This window comes from Lissotriton helveticus, chromosome 1_1 (genome assembly GCF_964261635.1).
Source record: "Lissotriton helveticus chromosome 1_1, aLisHel1.1, whole genome shotgun sequence".
Lineage (NCBI taxonomy): Eukaryota > Metazoa > Chordata > Amphibia > Caudata > Salamandridae > Lissotriton > Lissotriton helveticus.
The window spans coordinates 1,836,921,609-1,836,942,838 of record NC_136057.1 but is presented as its reverse complement, the minus strand read 5'-3'; the positions used below and the strand labels follow the sequence as shown (position 1 = coordinate 1,836,942,838).

Sequence of the window (21,230 nt, the reverse complement as noted above, 5' to 3'; positions counted from 1 at the left end):
CTGGCAACTCGCGGCCCGATTTCTGGATTTTGCCGGTGAGTTCGAGGGCCTTCGATGACTTTGTGGCTTTCCTGTCATGTAGGGAAAAGATGGGTCTGCTTAAAAGATCGTTTGTAGTGGGTCATCAGGAGACAGAAGCATTTCGCGGGGACAATCTGGCGGAGTGTCAGAGCTGCACGGCCATCTTGGTCTGCAGCCTGGCCACGCCCCCATGGTAACGTTATAGTTAGGCGAATTTTTCGGTCACAACATTAACTTTTTGAACTAATAAAGCCACAGAAATTCCCCAGTTATAGTTAGCAGCACTAACTATAAATTGTGACCCTGCCACACACTGATTATGACCTCACTCATAACATGTTCTATAACACCAATTATGACATCACTTTTCACTTCTCAAATGACATAATTTGTCTCACCCCCGGGCCACAGCGGTTTCCCTGCCTGCACAGACGCGGGCAGGGAAGCTTGTGTTTTCTTCCACCTAGCTATTTTATTTTTGTAACTACAGCCAAGTGCAAGCAAACACAAAGTGCGCTCCCAGTGGGCGGAACTTTAAAAATGCTCCCATCGGCTGGAGCAGACTTTTGATCTGTTTCCCTGCCAGCAATGATGCAGGCAGGGAAACAGATCAACAGATTTCTCCCACCCAGAGAGGGCGGCATAAAAGGCTGCTCCCTGCGGGCGGAAGCAACGTTGGGGTGCCGGCTGGGAGCATAGGGGCTCTGGGGAGGTCCACCACAGCCCCCTACGTCTGCATGGTGTGTACCCTGGGTAGGCATCTGGCCACTCACCTTTTTAAAAAGGAGGCCCCGGGGGTGGGGTCCCTGGGGTCAAAATATGCTCAGGAGGGGTGTCATGTGACCCCTCTCACCTGTAAAAAACGACCCTGGAAGATAGAGTCCCCAGGCTCGGGGAAGGCTTTTTTTGGTGCCTTACTAAGTCCTGGCAATCCCATCACCCGGGGTCAAATCAATAGAAAAGGAGAGGGTGCCACAAAGCCTCATTAGGCCCTAGGGACCACATCTCCCTTTTTAAATTATTTTTAGCCCCAGGGGATGCGGTCCCCGGGGCCAAGTAAGGCTCAGGAGGGGGTCTGTTTGCCCTTCTCCCAGGTTTAATTGTATTTGGCCCCAGAGGATGGGGTCCCTGTGCCAATTGAGAGTCAGATAGAGGGCTGTATGCCCCTCCCCTTAATATGTATGTTTTGGCCCCTGGGGATTGGGTCCCTGGGACATGAATGCCAACCCTACGTTGCACATGGCAAAGCTTGTACGTGGTGTGGGGTTTGGCAGGCTGCTGGGGGTTTCACCACAGGGCCTGTATGCATGCCATGCCTTATGATCAACCCCACGCTGTGTAAAACCAAAGGCTGTGTGCAGCTTGGAGTTGGCTTCCTGCGGGTTGTTGGAAGCAGAGCCTTGCTGCCAAGCAGGCCCTGCGGTTAACCCCATGCCATGCACAAACAAAGGCCATGGGCGGCGTGGGGATGGCTGCCTCCGAGTGGCTGCCTGTGGGGAGTTGGGTGCGGGGCCTGGCTGCCAGCCAGGCCTTGCGGCCAACAACACACCATGTGCTATGAAAAGATGTGTGCAGCATGAGGTTGGCTGCCTGCAGGGAGATGGCTGCCTCTGGATGGGTTGGCCATGACAGGCCCTGTTGCCAACTCCCTGCTGAGCATGACCAAAGACTGTGTGCCGCATGGTGTTGGCTGCCTGTGGGGGGATTTGCCGCAGGCGCACCCTATGGCCAACTTCCAGCTGTGCACGGCCAAAGGCTGTGCGCAGCTGGAGGTTGGCTTTATGCATGGTAAAAAGAAAATAATTTATGTAAAACAAAAACTACAAATTCACTGAAAAAACAAACATTAAATTAACTTTATAGTTAGGTGAATATGTCAGTGACCGCTTTAACATTTTGAACTAAAACAATCACAGAAATTCACCAGCAGAGATAACTATAACTTTCACCCCCGCCATGCACTGCTTGTGGCCTCACATATTACATCAGTCATGACATGTTCTGTGACATCATTTATGACATCACTCTTTTATAGACTTTGAGGAATCAATGGAACTTTAAAAAGAAAACTATTGTATTCTTCCTTTTCACTTGAAATCTTATGTAGTGGATGTGCAACCATTACCTCATGCATGCTTGTCCTGATTCCCATATAAATGGAAAACTCCTTATTTCGAGGGGCACTCATTTGCCAGAAGGCATTCATTCCGCTGGTCCAGGCCATCCCAACCCACCTGCCAGTGTGTAGGGGACCTATCACCTGCTGCAGTGGGCCCACGCAACCAGCAGCACCGGGTCCACGCAACCAGCAGAACCAGACTGAGAACCAGAATAATTTATGGCAAACATGTTCAAACCAACTCTACTTCTTTCCTCCCCTCTCACACTCTTTCTACCCACCCATTCGCTGTCTCTCTCTCATTTATTTTTTGTCTCTTTTTCCAACCTCTCGCCATCCTATTGTTCTTTCCTTCCACTCTCTTTCCTTCACCACTATCTCTCTCTCTCTCTCTCTCTCTCTCTACTGCAATAAACCCTGGGGAAAAGGGGAGCGTGACAGAGGTAGACATGTGCCTTTAAAAATCTGAATCTAATGGCTCCTGTCCTGATAAGTGGCCAGTCAGGTTCTGGCAACCAGCTGCTAGGCTGCCAGATATATCTGCCTCTTGCATCCCAGCTGCTGTTACCAAATCCATTTGATGCAGGAGGCATCTTTATCAGTGCTTAATATGTGGTGGTGGTTGCAGGTTTTTAGCACTGGCACTCAATTGTGGGGACTTTGACTCATTTTTCATCATCAGACTTTGACCCACAACAAGAGAGAGAAAGGAAGAGAGGAGGAAGATATAGGAGAACAGTGACAAAGGAAGAAAGGAGGGCTGAAAAAATACCTGTGTAAGATTAAGAGATGATAAATGCAGGGTGGTGGGATACAGAGGCATGAGGTCAGTGCTGACATAGTGGCGTACATAATGAATCTACATCCAGCAGTTATTCCGAATCCTCAGCCAGGTCTGGAATATGGGCAGGCTCCAATGAATAGTTCCTGTAGATTGTGCTGACACCATGTCACAGCAACAGTGCAGGTACATGTTAACTGTGCACTTCACTATGCGCCTTTCCTCCAGGGGGATACGAAAGCCTCCCTTAACAGAATATCAACTGCTTTTAACTGAGTTGTGTTCTTGGTGGGAGCAGGTGTAGTATGCACAGAGCCAGGTAGAGACATAGGGCTAGATGTAGGTAATTGAAATTTACCGATTCGAAAATACTGAATTTTATCGATTCTGTATTTTCGAATCGGTAAATGCTATGTGGGTAAAAAAGCTGTAAAAAATACAGAATCGTTAAGATTCGGTATTTACCGAATCGGTATTCACCGATTCGGTAATTGCCATTCATTCCTATGGGCCTATAGGAATGAATGTCAATTACCAAATCGGTAAATACCAATTCGATAAAATAGGGAAAGAGTCAAGGGTGGCATGGTGTCACTTTGACACCCTGTTGCACCCCTGAATTGTGCTGGTGTGCACATGTGGCATACATACATGCCCTAAGGGCATGTGTGTCTGCCACATGGCACTGGTGTAAATGCACACATTTGCATTTACAGAGGTATTCCTTATTTACCACCAACTAATAGTTGGTGGTAAATAACGAATCCTTAGGGCACAGAAGCACTCTTCCTACATGTCATTTACTGATTCGAGAAATACCGAATCGGTAAATGATGATTCGGTAAATACCGATTCGGTATTTACCGAATCGGTAAATTTTCCACATCAGAAAAGCCTATTACCGGTCGGTAACGGACGATTTCGGCCGTTACGGACCGTTAATAGCCTTCCTACATCTGGCCCTTAATGCCTGATCTACCAGGAAAAATTAGAATACACTCTGCATGTCACTTAACAAGTGGCCAATACATAAACTGAGAGTGAAAGCCTCTTTACAATTCATGTTTAGTACCTATGTTAGATATGTAGGTCAATGCTTGCTCTGTGAAAATGCAAAAACAACAAAGTGATGGATTGAATGCTTGAATTAATCTCAGCCACTTGCAATCGCTAGGGGCCCCATCCCAATCCATCGTTTTTTGCCCACCATGCCAACTCAGTTTGGACCCAACCATGTGCAATTCAGTCTTGACCCTGCTTCTCATGGGAACAGTCCGGCCTGAACTGCCAGGCCAGGTCCTCCCTGAACCGGGGCACAAGCAACCTAAGACTGGTTTCAACCTAGTTAGGGCTCATCAGTCCGGTTTAGCTTGGTTCCAGTGGCACAGTGAGCCCGGGACTCTCTTCTGGGCATGTTTATCTATGTGTGCAAGCACACTCATAACAAACATTTACCTAATTTACCTAGTACAAAAACTGAATAATACAAGTTTAGTACACCCAAAGTGAATATGTTATCAATCTTAGAATAGTGGAATATTGAGTTAAAACCCACAAGGTTTCAAACAGCCTAACAGCTACAGGAAATGGGCACATTGCTAGTGCATCTATTTAACAAGGATTTCAACTTTTGACTGAGTTTCAGAAAACACAAGGAGGTATTCAAAACATATTTTTACTCTGAAATATGCTGGATAGACTTAGATCTCTACAGCATATTCCTTAACCCCGGTGTTTTCTGTAATCAAGGGCTGCTGGTGTGAAACACCAGCAAAGAAACAGGCATTGGCAAAGCCAATAGGTCTTACCTATGCATGAGCTATTGGCTTTGCTGATATGTTTTAGCCATGTTGTATAACAGTGTGGCAGCTGTTCAGCATGTATAAAAGTTAGTGGGGTAAAGGAGAGTGACGTGGAGTGCTGTTAAGTAGAGTAGAGTGTAGTGTTATGGAGTGGTGTGGAGTGGCGTAGAGTTGATTGGAGTGAAGTGGAGTGAAGTGGAGTCTCATGGAGTGTTGTGGACTGATGTAGAATGTTGTGGAGTGCCATGGAGGGAGTATAGTGTTGTAGAATGGAAGGGCATAGAGCGGAGTAGATTTCAGTGGCATAGAGTGGAGTAGAGTGTTGTAGAGTAAAGTGGCGTTGACCGAAGTCATAGTCACAGAGTGGAGTGGCATAGAATGGAATGGCGCAGAGTGGAGTAGAGTGAGGTGGCGTAGAGTAGATTGTTTCAGAGTAGAGTGCAGTGGCTTAGAGTAGATTATTTCAGAGTAGAATGCTGTGGTGTACAGTGCAGTGGAAAGGAGTGCAGTGTCTTAGAATAGACTAGAGTGGCTTAGAGTTGATTGGCGTAGAGTAAAGTGGTTTAGAGTGAAGCAATGCAGAGTAGACTGTTGTAGAGTGTAGTGACATACAGTGCATTGCCATAGAGTGCAGTAGAGTGGTGTCGAGTAAAGTGGTAGTGGCATACAGTGCAGTGGTGCAGTAAAGAGTAGCGTAGAGTTCAGTGCCGTAGAATGCAGTGTTGCAGAGTAGAGAGGCATAGCAGGCATAGAGTGCATTGGTTTGATTAAAGTGGTGTAGAGTACATTGGCATTGAGCGCACTGGAGTGGTACCTAGGAGAGTGGAGTGGTGCAGAGTAGAGTGCAATGGCATAGAATGCAGTGGTGTAGGGTAGAGTGGCGTAGAGTTCAGTGCACAGAATTTAGTGTTGCAGAGTGGACTGTCGTAGAGAGCAGTAGTGTATAGCAGAGTAGAGTAGAGTGCATTTGTTTGGAGTGCAGTGGCATGGAGTGGTGCAGAGTAGAGTGGCGTGGAGAGCAGTGGCTTGAATACAGTGATGCAGAGTAGAACAGAGTGGTGTAGAGTGCAGTGACGTAGAGTACAATGGCGTTGGATACAGTGTCCTCTAGAGCAGTGGCATAAACTGTTGCAGAGTAGAGTACAGTAGTGTAGAGTGCAGTAGTGCAGAGTAGAGTGCATTGGTTTTGATTAAAGAGGTGTAGAGTGCAGTGGAGCTGAGTGGGTTGGCGCTGAGTGGAGTGGCACTGAGTGGAGTGGCGTTGAGTGTAGTGGCACAGAGTAGATTGTTTTGGAGTAGGATGAAGGGGTGCACGGTAGAGTACAGTGGCATAGAGCAGAGTGGGGTACAGTGAATTGGCATAGAGTGCACTGGAGTAGAATTGAGTGGTACAGCATAGAGTGCATTGGCGTAGAGTGCAGTGACAGAGTGCAGTGGTGCATAATAGAGTAGTGTTGGGTTGAGTGCTTTGGCATAGAGTAGAGTGGTGTAGAGAGGCATTCAGTGAAGTGGTGTAGAATGCAATGGTGTAGAGTAGAGTATAGTGACACAGTGTGGAGGGGCGTGGAGTGGCATAGTGTGGAGTGATGCAAAGTAGACTGCAGTGTTGTAGAGTGTTTCAGAGTTGAGTGAAGTGGGGTAAAGTGAAGTATGCATGGTGTGGTGAGCGGACTGCCATTAAAGAATACACATCTTCAATTGACATGACCATTACATTTGAACATACATTCAGTTTTACTTATAAAAGTATACAGCGCATAATGATAATATATGGAAATGTCATCAACCAGTGTGTTGATTAGCTTTGAAAAAATATATGTTTTCACCACACCAGAATTTCCTAAATAGTTGCTTCATTCATTTGTGCTATTCTAATTCCGATACATTCTGAAATATCTGCCCAGTTCATTTACAGACAGTTACATTTTGTTGTGTGCTAGAAAAAAAGAACATTTTACAGCCTTCCACTAGCACATCTTCAATAGCCAGCACGATTGTCACATAAATCCAATCACTTTGAAGTTAGAGTGCGGACAGTAGTCTTAAATGCCCTTTTTGAGTTCCCAAAGTTGTAAACTTAGATGCTTGGTCTAAGTTGAGACCAAACGTCCAAGTTTACCTTTGTAATTCCGGCCTACAGTGTCCATGTGAAGCAAAATGTCTTTCACCAGCAGGGTGCTTGTGTAAGACAGTGGGCTACACGGGAGCAGCTGGTTCACCACCAGGCACATTTGCTTCCCTGAACGTGATCCCGAGAGCTTATTCATGCATGCACCTAGGAGCTCCGTGATTGAGCACTTGATAAAATAGCATAATACAGCAAAGGCCCCACCCACCATCGTCATTACTTGCTGGGATAGATGGGCAGCAGATGTGTTGTAAGCTTGGCAGAATCACAAAAAGCATAAAGCTGCAGCAGGTGGAGGGAGGAGAAAAGTGCACCACAGTGTTTCAGCCATTTTATTCTTCACTTCAACACACACTGCCCTCCAGCACACCTCACATCTCCTCAAATCTTTACTTTTGGACACAATTGCCATCTTAGGAGTGGGGAATCTACAGTGTGTCATGCTGTGTTGCAGTGTACCTGCTGCTGCTGCTGACATGCATAGCATGATGGACTATTGCTGTTCTTTGAGCTGTGACAATCCCTAAAGCTGATTGAGCTTGTGGTACTACAGCAGGGGGACACTAGCAGAGATGGGCACTAGCAGTGCTAGTTTCTTCCAGGACAGAGAAGGCCACTAGCAGGGTTAGTTTCTTCCAGGGCAGTAGGCAGTAACAATGCACTGACATTGCCGTTCAATGCAATTTACGGCTTTCCAGTGCAATGTAAAGGCCCTCCTTATTACAGCCATCACAGAGTTCACAATGTAAAACCTCTTCCTATTGCATTTGTCAGAAGCCTTCCAAAAAGAAACACTTTGTGTTTAATGCAGGTTTATATTATAGGAAATGCCTTTCTCCTGTGTTTGAGGTGCAGACTGCTTTAACACCGTCATTATCAGTTATGATCAAAGGATTTGCTTCCCAGGCAGGCTAATGCAACTGCTACTCATTCCATTGTCTAGCTTGGTCAAATTCTGAGAATATATTTATGCAAGCTGCTTAGGCATTTACTGTCAAATTAATGTAGCTTTAGGTGCTTGTGCAACTCCCAGATGTTCTCAGATATATGTTACTTTCTTCTCATATAAGGACATATACATATCTCAGTAGTTTCGTTTGTCTTCAGCCTGGCAATAGTTGGGAAGATATTCCCTTAGTCCAGTCATGAATGTTAAGATATATCCTATAATCATTTTGTACATTAACATAAGCAAGTAATGGATAATTCTATTTATTTGTGAAGGAATGGTGTGAACGTGTGTGTCCTAGATCTCCTTTTGTTCTGCCACCTACCTGAAATAGAGTCATGCTTGATAATCACATTGAAATTAAATACCTTCATTTTCCATACAAAACCCTCAATAGATGTATATGATTAGAAGGTTGCAACAGTTTTTAATGTTTGAATAATATTAGAATTTTACTGATGAATACACCAAAACTCAATTATTAAATGACACTTTGAACAGCATGGTTATCTAATTGCAACACCTGGATTATTAGAAGCAGCTAGGGTATTTAGAGTCCAACTGAAGGAGGCAGAATTATGGACATCAGTTCACCAAAATGCCTAACATAGCTGGACTGGCTTCATGCTCCCTTTAACAGTCCACTCCCTTTGAGACATCACAAGTTGTGACATCACTTGACATGCAACTCAATAACATCTAAAGGAGTGATGTTTTGCAGCATATGACTGGTTATACCATCTATATATTTATTATGGGTGTAGCAATGATATGCAAAGAATTCTGCCATGATTACCTATATGTGGCCCCTGTATGTAAGATACAGTTATCATTTGTTCAAGTATAACATTGCAAGACAAAATATGCCTTAACTCTTTAATTCATTGTTGATTTTTATTTGTTTGTTGATTGGTTAATAAGTGTATTAATGTATTAAATTGTGCTACTTGTATATTTTTTTACGTGCATCAATTTTAATTGCTTTATTTAGTAATTAATGTAATATGATTCTTTTTAAATATTATTTATTATTTTATTAATTTAAATTTTTTGTGGGTTTTTGCTTTTTAGATAGTTGGGTGAGAAATGTTTTAGCTGAAAATAATTGTAATAATTTTTAAAGTGTATTTTATTTGTAATATAAAAAATATATTTTCTAAATTACATTTTATTTGTTTTTCATTTAATGACAACATTTACTAGTTTAAATATATTTAAAAAATTCAATTTGTTATGTTTATATTTAAATGTTTTATTTAAACAAATTAGAAGTGCAACTACAAATCTGATCCCTCCAAAGCCCAACACTGTCCCTACTTTTGTTCACATTAGAGTGGGATTGGTAAATCTGACCCCTCCGAATCCGAACACTTTCCCTATAGTTGCTCAGATTAGAGTAGGAATAATCAATCTGAATCCTTCATATTCCACAACTTTCCATACTGTTGCTCAAATTGGAGTGTAAATAGTATATCTGACCCCTCCAAATTCCTCCACCTTCAGCACTGTTACTTAGATTGGAGTGGGAGTAGTAAATCTTACCCCTCCAAAGTGCAATACTTTCCCCACTGTTGCTAAGATTCAAGTGGGAAAAGGAAATGTGAACCCTCCACAGTTTAATATGTTCTCTAATTTTACTTATGTTGGCATGGGAATAGTAAATATTCAACCCTTCAAAGTCCAACACTTTCCATATTGTTGCTCAGATTGGAGTGGAAATAGTAAATCTAATCTCTCCAAAGTCCAACAGATTCCCTACTTTTGCTTATGTTGGAGTGGGAATAGTAAATGTGACTCCTCCAAAGTCCACGTTTTTCCTTTTTTTGTTTATTTCGGAGTGAGAATAATACAACTTGCCTTTCCAAATTCCTCCAATTACTTAGTTGGGAGTGGCAATATATTCTTAAAATTTTGATATAATTTGCTATATGTTTGTTACATACATCTATATGTTTATTTTTTGTATATTTTTATTAATATTAAAACATGTAATGTAATTTATTTTTATTACTTGTTTAAATAATATAGCTATCTATTTATGTTATTTTATTAATATTTTACATTTTAATATCTAAATCTAACTAAATGCAATGCTATATATAGTCAAATCAAAATACTTACCTGCTTATGATGATATTCTGGTCCACAATATTTTTGTGTCGAAATATTTGTACTTTACATACAAAGGGGTTTATTCCCATCTGCATTTTCTAGTGTGTTTTGTAGTACTACAAAATGTTACTCAGAAACCTGAATGTGGAGTTTACACCTCTGCTTCACCTATCATTGCTTGTGTTAAAAGGGGTAAATACTTAAAAATATGAATACATATAATTTAATGTTAACAATTATATAAAAATAGTATGTTTTCAATGTAATTATAACATATTTTAATAACTTTTTGCATTTAAAATGAATGTAACAATACATTGTATTAAATGTAATTACATTACTTGTAGCTAATTTTATGTATCACTTTTAATGTTTAATAATGTTAATAACAATGTAATTTTTGTATACTTTAGGTGGAAATTCTTTTTTAAATGGTTTTATTTAATCTTGAGAAAAATAATATTAATGTAATTTCAATCTATTGTAAATCAAATTATTTTGAATTAAACATTTAGTAAGTAGTGCTGTAGATTTGTTCTTCAGTTCTACTTTAAAAAATATATAAAATTAATTTACATGAATATTCAACATACAGATATTTCAACAAAACCTTTTCCAACTTCAATACACTTTTTTGTATTTTCCCAATTACTTTACAACAGGGAGACCGCAGTCAGGGTGGAGATCTCTACATTGTAAATTATTGGGAACATTTCCACTATACTTTACTACAGGGAGATCTCCACCCTGGAGACTGAGATATCTGCATGGTTTTACCACCATCTACTAAACATGCTCAAATTTAACTAGAATTAGACTCATGGCTAAACCCCCTTTTTGTGAAATATTGCTTCAGGAGAGAAACACCTAAGGAAGTGGCTCTGGAAATTATAGCACAGTGCTCATTGGAAGGATCTGTCAAAGCATAATCCCTGGTCAATTTATTCGCTCAAACAATTTGATTATCTTTATCCAATAACATTGGTGGATAGATTATACTATTTTGTTAAGACTATCTTACAATAGACTTTGACCCTGTAATGTTGGTACTACTCTTAGATCCCCACTCATGAGATTCCATTCCTAAGCACAATATAAAATGAGTTAAAAAGAAATGTTTTTGAAATGTGATGCACAGTGCAGAAACTTTAATATCATACTATGTTATTTCAGATATGTAAACACCCCATTTTGGCTATCTGGACCCTGTTGTTTCTTTTTTGCCCTGATGAAGGTGATAATACCATTCTAATCACCGAAACGTACGTAGGCCAGTCGTGCACATCTGACAAGCCTAGGATCAGGAAAGTCACTCAAAGAAGAAATAATTGTGGACAATAAAAAGATGGATCAATGCCCTTTATTATGATTATATTTTATATAAATTAACTGTTTGATATCTCAGATGTGCTGTCTTGTTCATGTTTTTTCCCTTTTTCTTTGTAATAATTGTGTTGTATGGTATGTTAATTAGTATGGCTGAATAGTATGCCTGGTGAAATAGTTTGTGTGAAAGTGTCTTTTTTGACTTCACTTATGTTCTGTAACAGGGCTACTTTTGCGTGGGGTGCTCTAATCACTTGGTATTTTTCTATCTTATGAAAAATTTACATATGGGTGACAATAATTGATTGTTTTGTCATGTACATCAAAAATAAGTTTTTATACCTGTAAAAACAGAAATATATAACAAAAATGTTTTCTAAAAAAAGATAATGAATGAATTCACACCAATAAAAAGGAAATGTATATGGAAATAATGGCATCCACTTTATATGTTTCTTTTCTGTGCGTCTAGGAAATAGCAGAGTTGTTGCCTGACTTAAACCATATAGGTTAGACAAGATGTTGCTTTTTTGTGTTTTTTTGTAGATTATTCAGAGTCACTGTAAACTTTCACATCATGAAATGTATTAGTGTAATCCCCACTTGATGTACATGGTATTGTATTTTTTCCCAATGCTCCATGTAATGTACAGTGCTCTGTTGCTTCTTAGCTAGGTTTGCTCTACATAAATACTAATGCATCTATACATGGCTAAGTGACTGCAAGGATTGATGGTTGAATGGGTGAGTGCATTAATGAATGGATGAATAGATGAGTGCCTGGATGATTGAGTGAGTCAGTGCATGGTTGGGTGCTGACAGGTAACACAAATGTTGTAGGCTGTTGCAGAATTCATAATACTTTAATATTCTAAGAATTAACAATAATATGCCATTACAAGAAGGGCATCAGGCCTGTGGACCATTGGGTCAACAATACCTACATTATATGAAGAATTACCAGCATCTTGCCAGTGCAAGCATTGTGCAGCAATGGGTACCACTGTGCCATGAGTGTCAACAAAATATCATGACATTACACACTTATCCTATGCTTATGATGCGTCCAAAAATGCCATGGATGGCCATATTCTTGAGCGAATTATCAACATTATGCCAGCACAGTGTGCAGAAAACTACCTTCATTATGTCAGGGCCTGTATTATGCTATATGTGGCTACACCTCACGGCATTCTTGAAATTAATTACACATTCAAAGAACGAGTGATGTATAGGCCATCAAACACTCACACTGAGCGCAAACTACCATAATATTAACTTTCTTTTAGCAAACACTTGTACACATATTACCATTTTGTCTGCTTCCTAAAGGGAGACATTCATTTATTGTGCCTTTATGAAAAGTAACAATTGCTCATGCTAACAGCTAAAGCTGTAGGTAGCCAGATCCCAAAATTACGGTTTCATAGCAAAGCGTGAGCAAAATGGGAAAAAGCTTCTTCTGGCAAGAGCCTGCTTGCAAGTGTTTTTTTAGTCATTTTACATGCTTGAATCTTTATGTCACTCCATTCCCTACCTTCCACTTTCCCACCATTTTTGGCTCGTTCCCTTCTCTTCTTTTTCGGGCTCCTCCTTCTCTTGGTGACAGCAGTTGTGCACATTCAACCTCTACAATGCCTATGTTTTCTATTTACAGCTGCGTAAACAATTTGGAAACATTTTCAGTCTGCAGCTCGCTTGGCAAAACGTCATTGTCGTGAATGGATTCGAGGTAATGAAGGAAGTGCTTATCCACAAATCGGAAGATTTTGCTGACAGGGCACATTTCGCAATTATGGATCTTATGGGATATAAGGACAACTGTCAAGGTGAGCACTCATCTTTATCTCTTGATTTGCAAACTTGTTTTTTTTCAAATATATTTTATTTGATTTTGTCCGAATTTACAGACCATTGCATATCCGAGTTTTATATTGTTGTGAGCGTAGTGCATTGTCATTGTAGTGAGAACAAATTATATGAAGTTATACGTCAGAAAATTCTCTACAGGCTATAAATCGCAGGAAGAGTAAAAAGATGCTTTTAAACACATTAGTGCCTTATTTACACACACAGGGTCCTCATTAATGAAAAGTGCTGCATCGCTGCTGTAAAACAGCAACGCAACACTTTTCAGTGCGCCATCCTTGCGACACAATGGATTCTCCATATTTACTGAAGGGCACTCCATGTCGCAAAGATTGACAGATACATCAGGAGTCCTGATGTATGTGTCGCCACAAAAATGCACATTGCTGGAGTGTGTCTGGAAACAGACGCAACTCCATCAATGTGTCGATTCACATGGGGAAATCCCCATGTGAAAATGCCTGCATCACCCCTTGTGCCTGCTTTAAGCGTAAGGATTTGACACAGTGAGGCCGTAGAAGTGGAGCAGTGAAATCTCAGATTTCACTGCAACACTTCTACACGCCTTTTCTGCTCCGGAACGCCCACCCAGCATACATTATACCTGATGCAAGTATAATGTAGCGCAGCGGTTTACAAAGTTACTCATCTGCCTAGATGGGAAGACGTTTTCTACTCCTACTCTAAAGTGTCTTTATTTTTGAGAGCACTACTTAATGATGTTTTTGTCCCTATAATTGTGAAGTTTGCCACTATCTGCCAGGGGCGGCACCTGGAGGGGGGCTTTGGCCTGGACCCGGTGGGCTCTCTAAACCGTGAACCATATTGAGAGGGCCTTTGGTAGCCAGTGTTCAACATATTGAATGGGATCGTCATCCTATACACCCTCTGGCGTGCCACTTTGAGGACTTTGTTTCACCCAGCCCACTTTTCGATATTTAAGCTAATTTTTCAAGTAATCGAACTTTGGAGGTGAGTTCTAGCACCTGTTTTTACGCTTGATGTCTGTGGTTGTATTTCTTGGAGGGTCGACTCTATTGTGCTCACTTTGACATATCACCACGCCAGTGTTTCATTTGTGCCGGAGCTTTCCGGTGCGTAGCACCAGCACTTACTTATCATGGCCGGGTCTACACGCGTCTGCACGTCACACATATGGCATGATGATATAATTATCTCACTGATTCTGCGCAGTGTTGTTCTCGTCTCCTGAGTCCCGGTGAGTGATGCAGCTGTGAGAGCCTGCGCCAAGATTCATTCATATGATATGATGGCAGCCCTTAGTTCAGTGTGGCCGGTGGGGGGGTCACTGATTGGGCCAGATTTTTGTTCTGTGGGAGTAGGGGCTGTGCGGCAGGCAGCGTGCGCAGATTTTTTTCAGATTGCCACGCCCAGGCACAACTCATGAGTCATCAGCCCGACAACATTGAGGGCAGGCAGCTGGCAGCAGTAGCAGCACCAGGCAGGCCTACATCAGTTAATAAAGGCAGTGCCCCATCCGCCCGGCCCACCACGAGTAACTGTAAGTGAATAGTCGCCACTCCATGCCCATTGCCAAACCAACCTGCTTATTTTTAGAGCGTGATGGCGTGTCGGGCACTGTGGTCGCTCCAACTCCACAAGATTAGATGATTCACTGTGCCTGGGCTAGTAGCGACCGTCGTACACATTATATTTCGATAGGACCAGCCGGGGTTAAGACGGAGCCTCCTTGAAGGACTACCTTCCAGGCCTGAGCCCTATCATTCACCACCAGCCTTCTCTATTCCGGAGCACATTGATATTCCCATTGATCTCTGCCTACCCAAACTCGACATCTCCTAGATTGTATGACCAGCCTTGCTTACACCAGGGCTCCCACTTCCTACAGCTACTTCACGACAGACTGATCATCAGAAGTCATGTGTTTTTTAGTGCTGAGTTTTATGTGACCACCTATTGCATTCTGGGTGCTATGCCCCTATTTTGCTTCCATTGATCTAATTCAATCAATAAACCTAATAGCAGTTATCCTTAAATGAAGAGTCCCGCCAGTAATGACAATGTGAGATGACCTACCACCTGCAGTTATACATTAACATACGAAAAAATAATAATTTATGGAGTTGTCAAAAAAGGGCACTGGCACACGACAACTTGAAACGCTTGGACATGGCTTCCATGTGTCTCTGTCATGTGACACCTGCAGCCACACACCACCTTTTTTGCAATTTCTGTTTGCATGTTGTGATACTTGAACATGTATAATGGTGAAGGTGAGAATACTAACTCCAGGTTGTAATGTGATGTTGGATGAAATGCCAGGGCTTTGTCTATGTGCTACACAATAGATGGGGTCACTTAGCGCTATGTTGGCATTCATGAGTCGATCGTCCTTTGTGGGCCTCAGAGGGGTAAGGACTCTGTGACAGTAGTAATAATAGCTCACAAAGGGTATACACAAGGCTTAATTTCAGCCGGTGGTTTTCGGTGCTCGGCACAACACCCAATTGCCAGTACCGGGGCTTATGACAGTCTGCCACATATTGGCGCTGTCTGGCCGATTTAGGTATGAGCACAACAGCTGTTTATTAGTTCAATTTACATTTTCAATGACTAATACCTGTCTTCCAAGCCGTTCTTATAGCTTTGGGGGTGCTGGTCATTGGCAGCTGGCCGGGGCAATGTGTGGTGCAAGCTGCAGTGGCCTCCCGACGAGAGCCCCGGCACTTATCCTTTTACAAATTAAGTACTGAGCCACACCATCCTCCTTTGCCTCCAGTATAATTTTGGTTTCCATGACAGCAGAGAGGATTCTCTACTATGTTGCAGGAGGAGAGGCCATAAATGTCGGCATAGACAAGGTGGTGTCTAGTCCAAATGTGGGTGTGACGAGATCTGAAGGGGTTTAGCAAGTTGGGTCTATAAGAGTCTCTGGTCATGCATTTGCAGGAGCGACCAATCTTAGAGCCCTCTGATCTACCACATCCAAGATCTGTATGCACGGGAAGTCAGGATGTAGGGACTGAGTTGCGAGATTTTAATTACTGCCCTCGGTTGTGTAGACGTGTCCGGTTAGTGCCCTGTGTGGGTACAGGACGTGGTACTTAGAGGCCCATTTTCTGATTGCAATAGGTGTTGTTCAGTCCTTCAGGATAGTTACGGTCTACGAGTGTATCTAGTTTCTGCTCATCCGGACTTGTTGGTGTATGTTCCATGGAAGGGAGGACTGTGAGCTGCTGGGGGGATGTTGTCTCCTCGCAGTCACAGTGTTGCTTGCGTTTATTACTTTGCTATATTGCAGTTTATCAGGGTTCTCTCACATGCTGCCACCTGGTGGGGGTCGTGCTTTAGTGGGGCTCATTCTCCTCCACTTCCTTATGCCTTCAGGGGGCACCAAGGCCAGGCAGGCGGCAGGGCGCATGATTGGTCACTGCGGGTTTCAGGTGCTGGGGGAAGATGGTGTCCAAAGGCCCCTCCGCCATTTGCAAAGTATTGCCATGGCCCCCTTGCACCTGTCCCCGGCAAGACAGCCAACCTGCAGTGCTTTGATGTCTCCATCCGGGGCCTGGGTGGCCCGGTCGTGAGGGCTGTGAATGGCAGCAGCTTTGAGTAAAGTCTGATCTATAAAAGGGGCTGTTGGATTTCAGGCTAGTGCAGGATCAGGAAGCAAGTCTGCCATGTTTTGCAGCGTAGCCATTCCCCCGCTGCCCCGATTGACATACTTGTGTTTATGGCGTTTCTTAGTTTCTACTATATACACTTTCAGTAGCCTTGAAAAAGCACGTTATATACTACTGTGAAGCATTTTTGGCAATAGTATAACATTATGAACGCATCTATCACTGAAATAAATAAATGTATATAATTAAATATTTTTTTTCTTTTAAGGTGATTCTTTCTTTCCTGAGTTTTATATTACTATAAATATTGTGGTACTTTCTCTGTATGTGTAATGTGGTAGCAAACACCGTTGTGCAAAAGGTGTTATTAGGAATGCACCTATTTGTCTGTATCACCGGGTCAATAAGTATTCATTGTTACCATGCTTTAGAATTTGCCTTTACGTTGTATTATGTTGAAGCTGATCACACTCGTTCTTAATAATTATGATTCTACATTGAGATGACTAATATTGACTTATAAATCTATCATGTGTGGTAAGTCGTTGACGACGACATCGTCAAGGCAAGCACATCTTCTACCTAAGCCTATTAACTATGGTATTAACCTGTTATGCTCGCCTGTACTTACCTTGTGATGTAGTGGCATAATGATGCAGTGATGCAATGAAAATGTCATGCAACATATAGCATGTGATTGAGCCGCAGTATACTTCTCCTAAAGCTCTTTTAACCCGTTGGCTGCTTCCGCTTTTTTGCGGCAGTGCGGCCGTTTTAAAAAGCGGGCGCAGTCGCGTCGGCCATTGGCCGACGGCAGCACCAGCGAGGTAGTGCTGCCGTCGGCCAATGGCCGACGGCAGCAGTCAACAGGTTAAACCCCACAACATTAAGGCCTTTTATTTTGTCCATTCACTCCCTCCCCCATAAAGGTCACACTGCTCCTGCTAGGGTTGTGACATCCATAATGAGTGGGAGGACACCATAGATAAAGTCAGTGATTTACAAATAGGAGCAGAACATCTTTTGCTGAGAGATTCATGTCAGTTTCACAAACAATATCCTAATCCCCTAGCCTAGTCTAAAGAACTCAAATTTCTCTGTTACAGTGGTCAACTGTCCTCGATTTTTAGGCGAGCCTGGGCAGCGCATGCGCTGGTCTGTGAGGCATGATGTATTGAGGTATGGAATAGAAACTCCTCTCATTTCCCGCCCAACTTTTCAATTGGCTCCCATGACTGTCCTGTCTAAATTGTTGCTTTTCATTTGTGAATAAGCTCAGTAGTTCCTCCTTGGTACCACCTTGTTTTCATTTGTAAACTCCCATAAGGACTGGACTTTTTACTTGTGTTGTTACACCGTCTGCTTTATGTAGCCGGTGAGCACTATTTTCTTTAATGATCTCCCCCTTTTCCACCCGCGACGTAGCAGCACGCCACCCGCTTTTATATTGTTATTAGTAATGTATTTATTTAATTTACAGCGCGGTCCTTTTTGACTATTGCAACCTCACTTATTTATGTATTTAATTTACGTCGCGGTCCGCTTTCACTTTAGCAACTTCGCTTATTTGTTTATTTACTTTACAATGAAGTTCGCTTTCGCTTTAGCTGCCGCGCTACAGAACCTTTTTTTCTTTTTTCTTTTTGGGTGAAAGTGCCCCATACATCGCTTTCACTTTAATGTTGACCACGCCTCTTTCTGTAGACGCTCCTCACTGTAACCTGAATACGGCGAGCAGCGTCTAAAGAAAAGGGGGCGCGGCCACCATTAAAGTGGTCTCGCATTTGGAAGAGTTTGAGCGATTGGCATTAGAAATGACAATGCCTTTTATATATATGTTGCTTTTAAAAACACATAAATAAAAGGTATTGTCATTTACAATGCCAATAGCTTAAACACTTGCAAATGCGAGACCCATATTGCATTGAAAATGCTTGTTCTGTCTTCTCCTTGAGGCTGAGTATGTTAGGTTTTTGTTTTTTAGGTCTCGCGCCTAGCGTTACACTGCACAGCAGTGTCCGCATAGCGAGATTCCTTTTGACAGGGTTTAACAAATGTGCCCTGGAAATGAACACGCTTGTGCGTGTTCATTTCCTATGGTCTTCTCTGATTGGGCTTGGAGTGCGTATTGTTTTGTAATAGAACAGGCAATAGGCCATAGGCGGTCGCGTTGCTCCGCCCATGGCCTATTGGTGTCTGTTACGAGCACTAAAGCCCCTATGTTTTCAATTATCATGCCCAGACACGGGCGCGATAATTGAAGACATATGCCTCGCAGTGGCGCGCGCCCGTGCACCACTCGCGGGCGTTTTTTTGGAACCTTTCACGGGGAAGCCGTGTTTTGTTCGGTGTTCTCTGCACCTTTCCTGCTGGGTTGGTTTTCTTCCTCGCACCGTGCCCAGCTCTTCCTGATGTAAAGGATGAGGTGGAGAGAGGTGGTGTGCAGAATTGCATCTGCTGTGCAATTTAAGTTACCCTTGGGTACACCGTTTGCTATTTTTATACCAAACTCTGTCTCTTTGAACAAATGAAATGCTGATTTAGTTCTTTTGGCGCTGCTGTTTATCATGAATATTTTCAGTGTTTCTGCAGCAGCATTTGCCGTACTGCACACGCCAGGAGATCTTTCACCGCTGCACCAGATGCTATAATAGAAGACCTCCTGTGCTCTGCTGTGGGGGAGGGGACCTTACCCTGCTGCGGCTGGTGCTGTGGCTGTTAAATACAGTGCACGAGGTCGCCTGTGCAGTACCTGGTTTGTGTGTGGGGAGCATGCAGCACTGCCGCTGCATGCACAGCAGCGGTGGGTGTCCTTCTGCCGCTGAAGGTAGAGTTCTTTCAATAAGACGAGGGAGGGTTCCAAAGAACAGAGGGAGGTGGTGGGGTGACGGAGTTCGTCACGAGGCGGCTCCCCCTCCCATCGCGATTGTTTACTCGTAAACGCCGAGCCTTGTTTACAGTACACCGTGTATGGAAATCCAACTCGGACATTCCCCGGGAGCCAAGCATGGCTTGCATGGCTGCAAATGCCCACTCTAAAGGGCGACTCCAGCTGCGGTGGGCTCAGAGAGAGGCCCTTTCTTGGGCTGAACACATGTCCCCTCCACAGCTGTGGACTGCGCGAGAGGTGGGGGAGGGGCCATAGGATCTGATTGTACACTCTGTACGTCTGTGTGTGAGTGCACTCTTCAGACATTCCTACCTTCCCGTGCCTGAAGGGAGCTAGCTCATAGACAACTCAGAGGGTCAATGCGCCCACTCCAGAGATCTGTGCGCAACGCACATTGGTTCTATAGGATTACGAGCTAACTTAAGTGCGTGTGTATAACTTAAATGCGTGTGTGCCTGAGGGAAAAGATGGGTGCGAGCGCGTGTGCAAAGCAACAACTTTAGGTAAAATAGCACAGTGCGTTTAGGCGGCTGCTGCAGAGATGTGTGTGAAACGGAAATGTTACTGGCACGGACGACTTTCATATGGGATAAAAATAATGTGGCCTTGAGTTGGGTGTGAATTACGTCTAATTTTAAAGTTCCCACAAACAATATAGCCTGTTACATAAATCTTTAATCCTTGTGAGTGGAGGGTTGAGTAGTGCCAACCCAACACTCTCAGATATGGTCTTCATGGCACCTTTACGGAGCATCCACTATGCACCTTAAATGTTTAGGGCCTTTGAGTGCCTTATTTTGATTTGACTGGGCGCCCGTACCCATTTTCAAGTAAATGCGAACACTCCCTCGGTAAGTGTACAGGTTCGTGCACGAGCTGCAGCCGGCACTGGTCCGGAGTTAATGCAGTGAGTGCACAGTGTGCACGAAAAGTCGCTCCTTTCCCTCAGACGTGTCCATTCAAGTGGAGCGATTTGTTTCCAGGTGCAAACTGCACCCTAGGTGAGTCATAGACAGGAGCCTGTGGTACAAGCCACGTGCATCTCTAACACGCGGGAAAAGTGCATGGAGCAAAATAGGCTTGAACATTCCTATAAAACACAAAAACAAGCATTTTGGCTGCCCCGAGGCACGTTCACAAGTCACCAGCATGGAATTTCATCATAGCCACATGCCAAGAGGACACAGTGTGATTTCTTTTTTCGCAGGAGCGCACAGCCACCGTGCTCCGGTGTTCGGAACGCTTTGGGGCCTAATTACCCTAACTTCATTATCGCCCTCCACCCTGTTGGGATAGGGGCAACAGAGCACGGTGGTAAACAAAATCAAAACATAGGCTCCTTAACTGCGAGCAGTGCATCTATAGAGATTGGTTCCTCTGTCACTCAGTTTGAATGTCATTCACACTGTGTGCTCTTGGTCACCCCCCACTGGCGTTATCTAAATAACTGGTTAGGAGTCACCATCACTCCACTCTCACAGGAGGCAGGGTCCTTTCCTTCCTAGCCACATCCCAACAGCACATCTTCCTCCACAATCCTAGGCTTGCTCCCTGCCTTATGAAAAAGACCAACTTCCATAGTCCAGTTTCTGCTAACACATCCATTGTTCTCTTGTGTGCACTGCATGTGC

The 21,230-nt window shown here is 43.2% G+C and overlaps 1 protein-coding gene across 1 annotated transcript in view; it reads left to right on the top strand.

Annotated features, from left to right (window-relative positions):
* The window catches only part of LOC144753583 (cytochrome P450 2D15-like), a 133,587-nt gene that overhangs the window by 39,600 nt on the left and 72,757 nt on the right, over positions 1-21,230 (top strand). Inside the window, exon 2 of the mRNA XM_078641226.1 lies at positions 12,896-13,067. Within this exon, the coding sequence (XP_078497352.1) occupies positions 12,896-13,067 (172 nt within the window). The remainder of the gene's footprint in view (positions 1-12,895; positions 13,068-21,230) is intronic.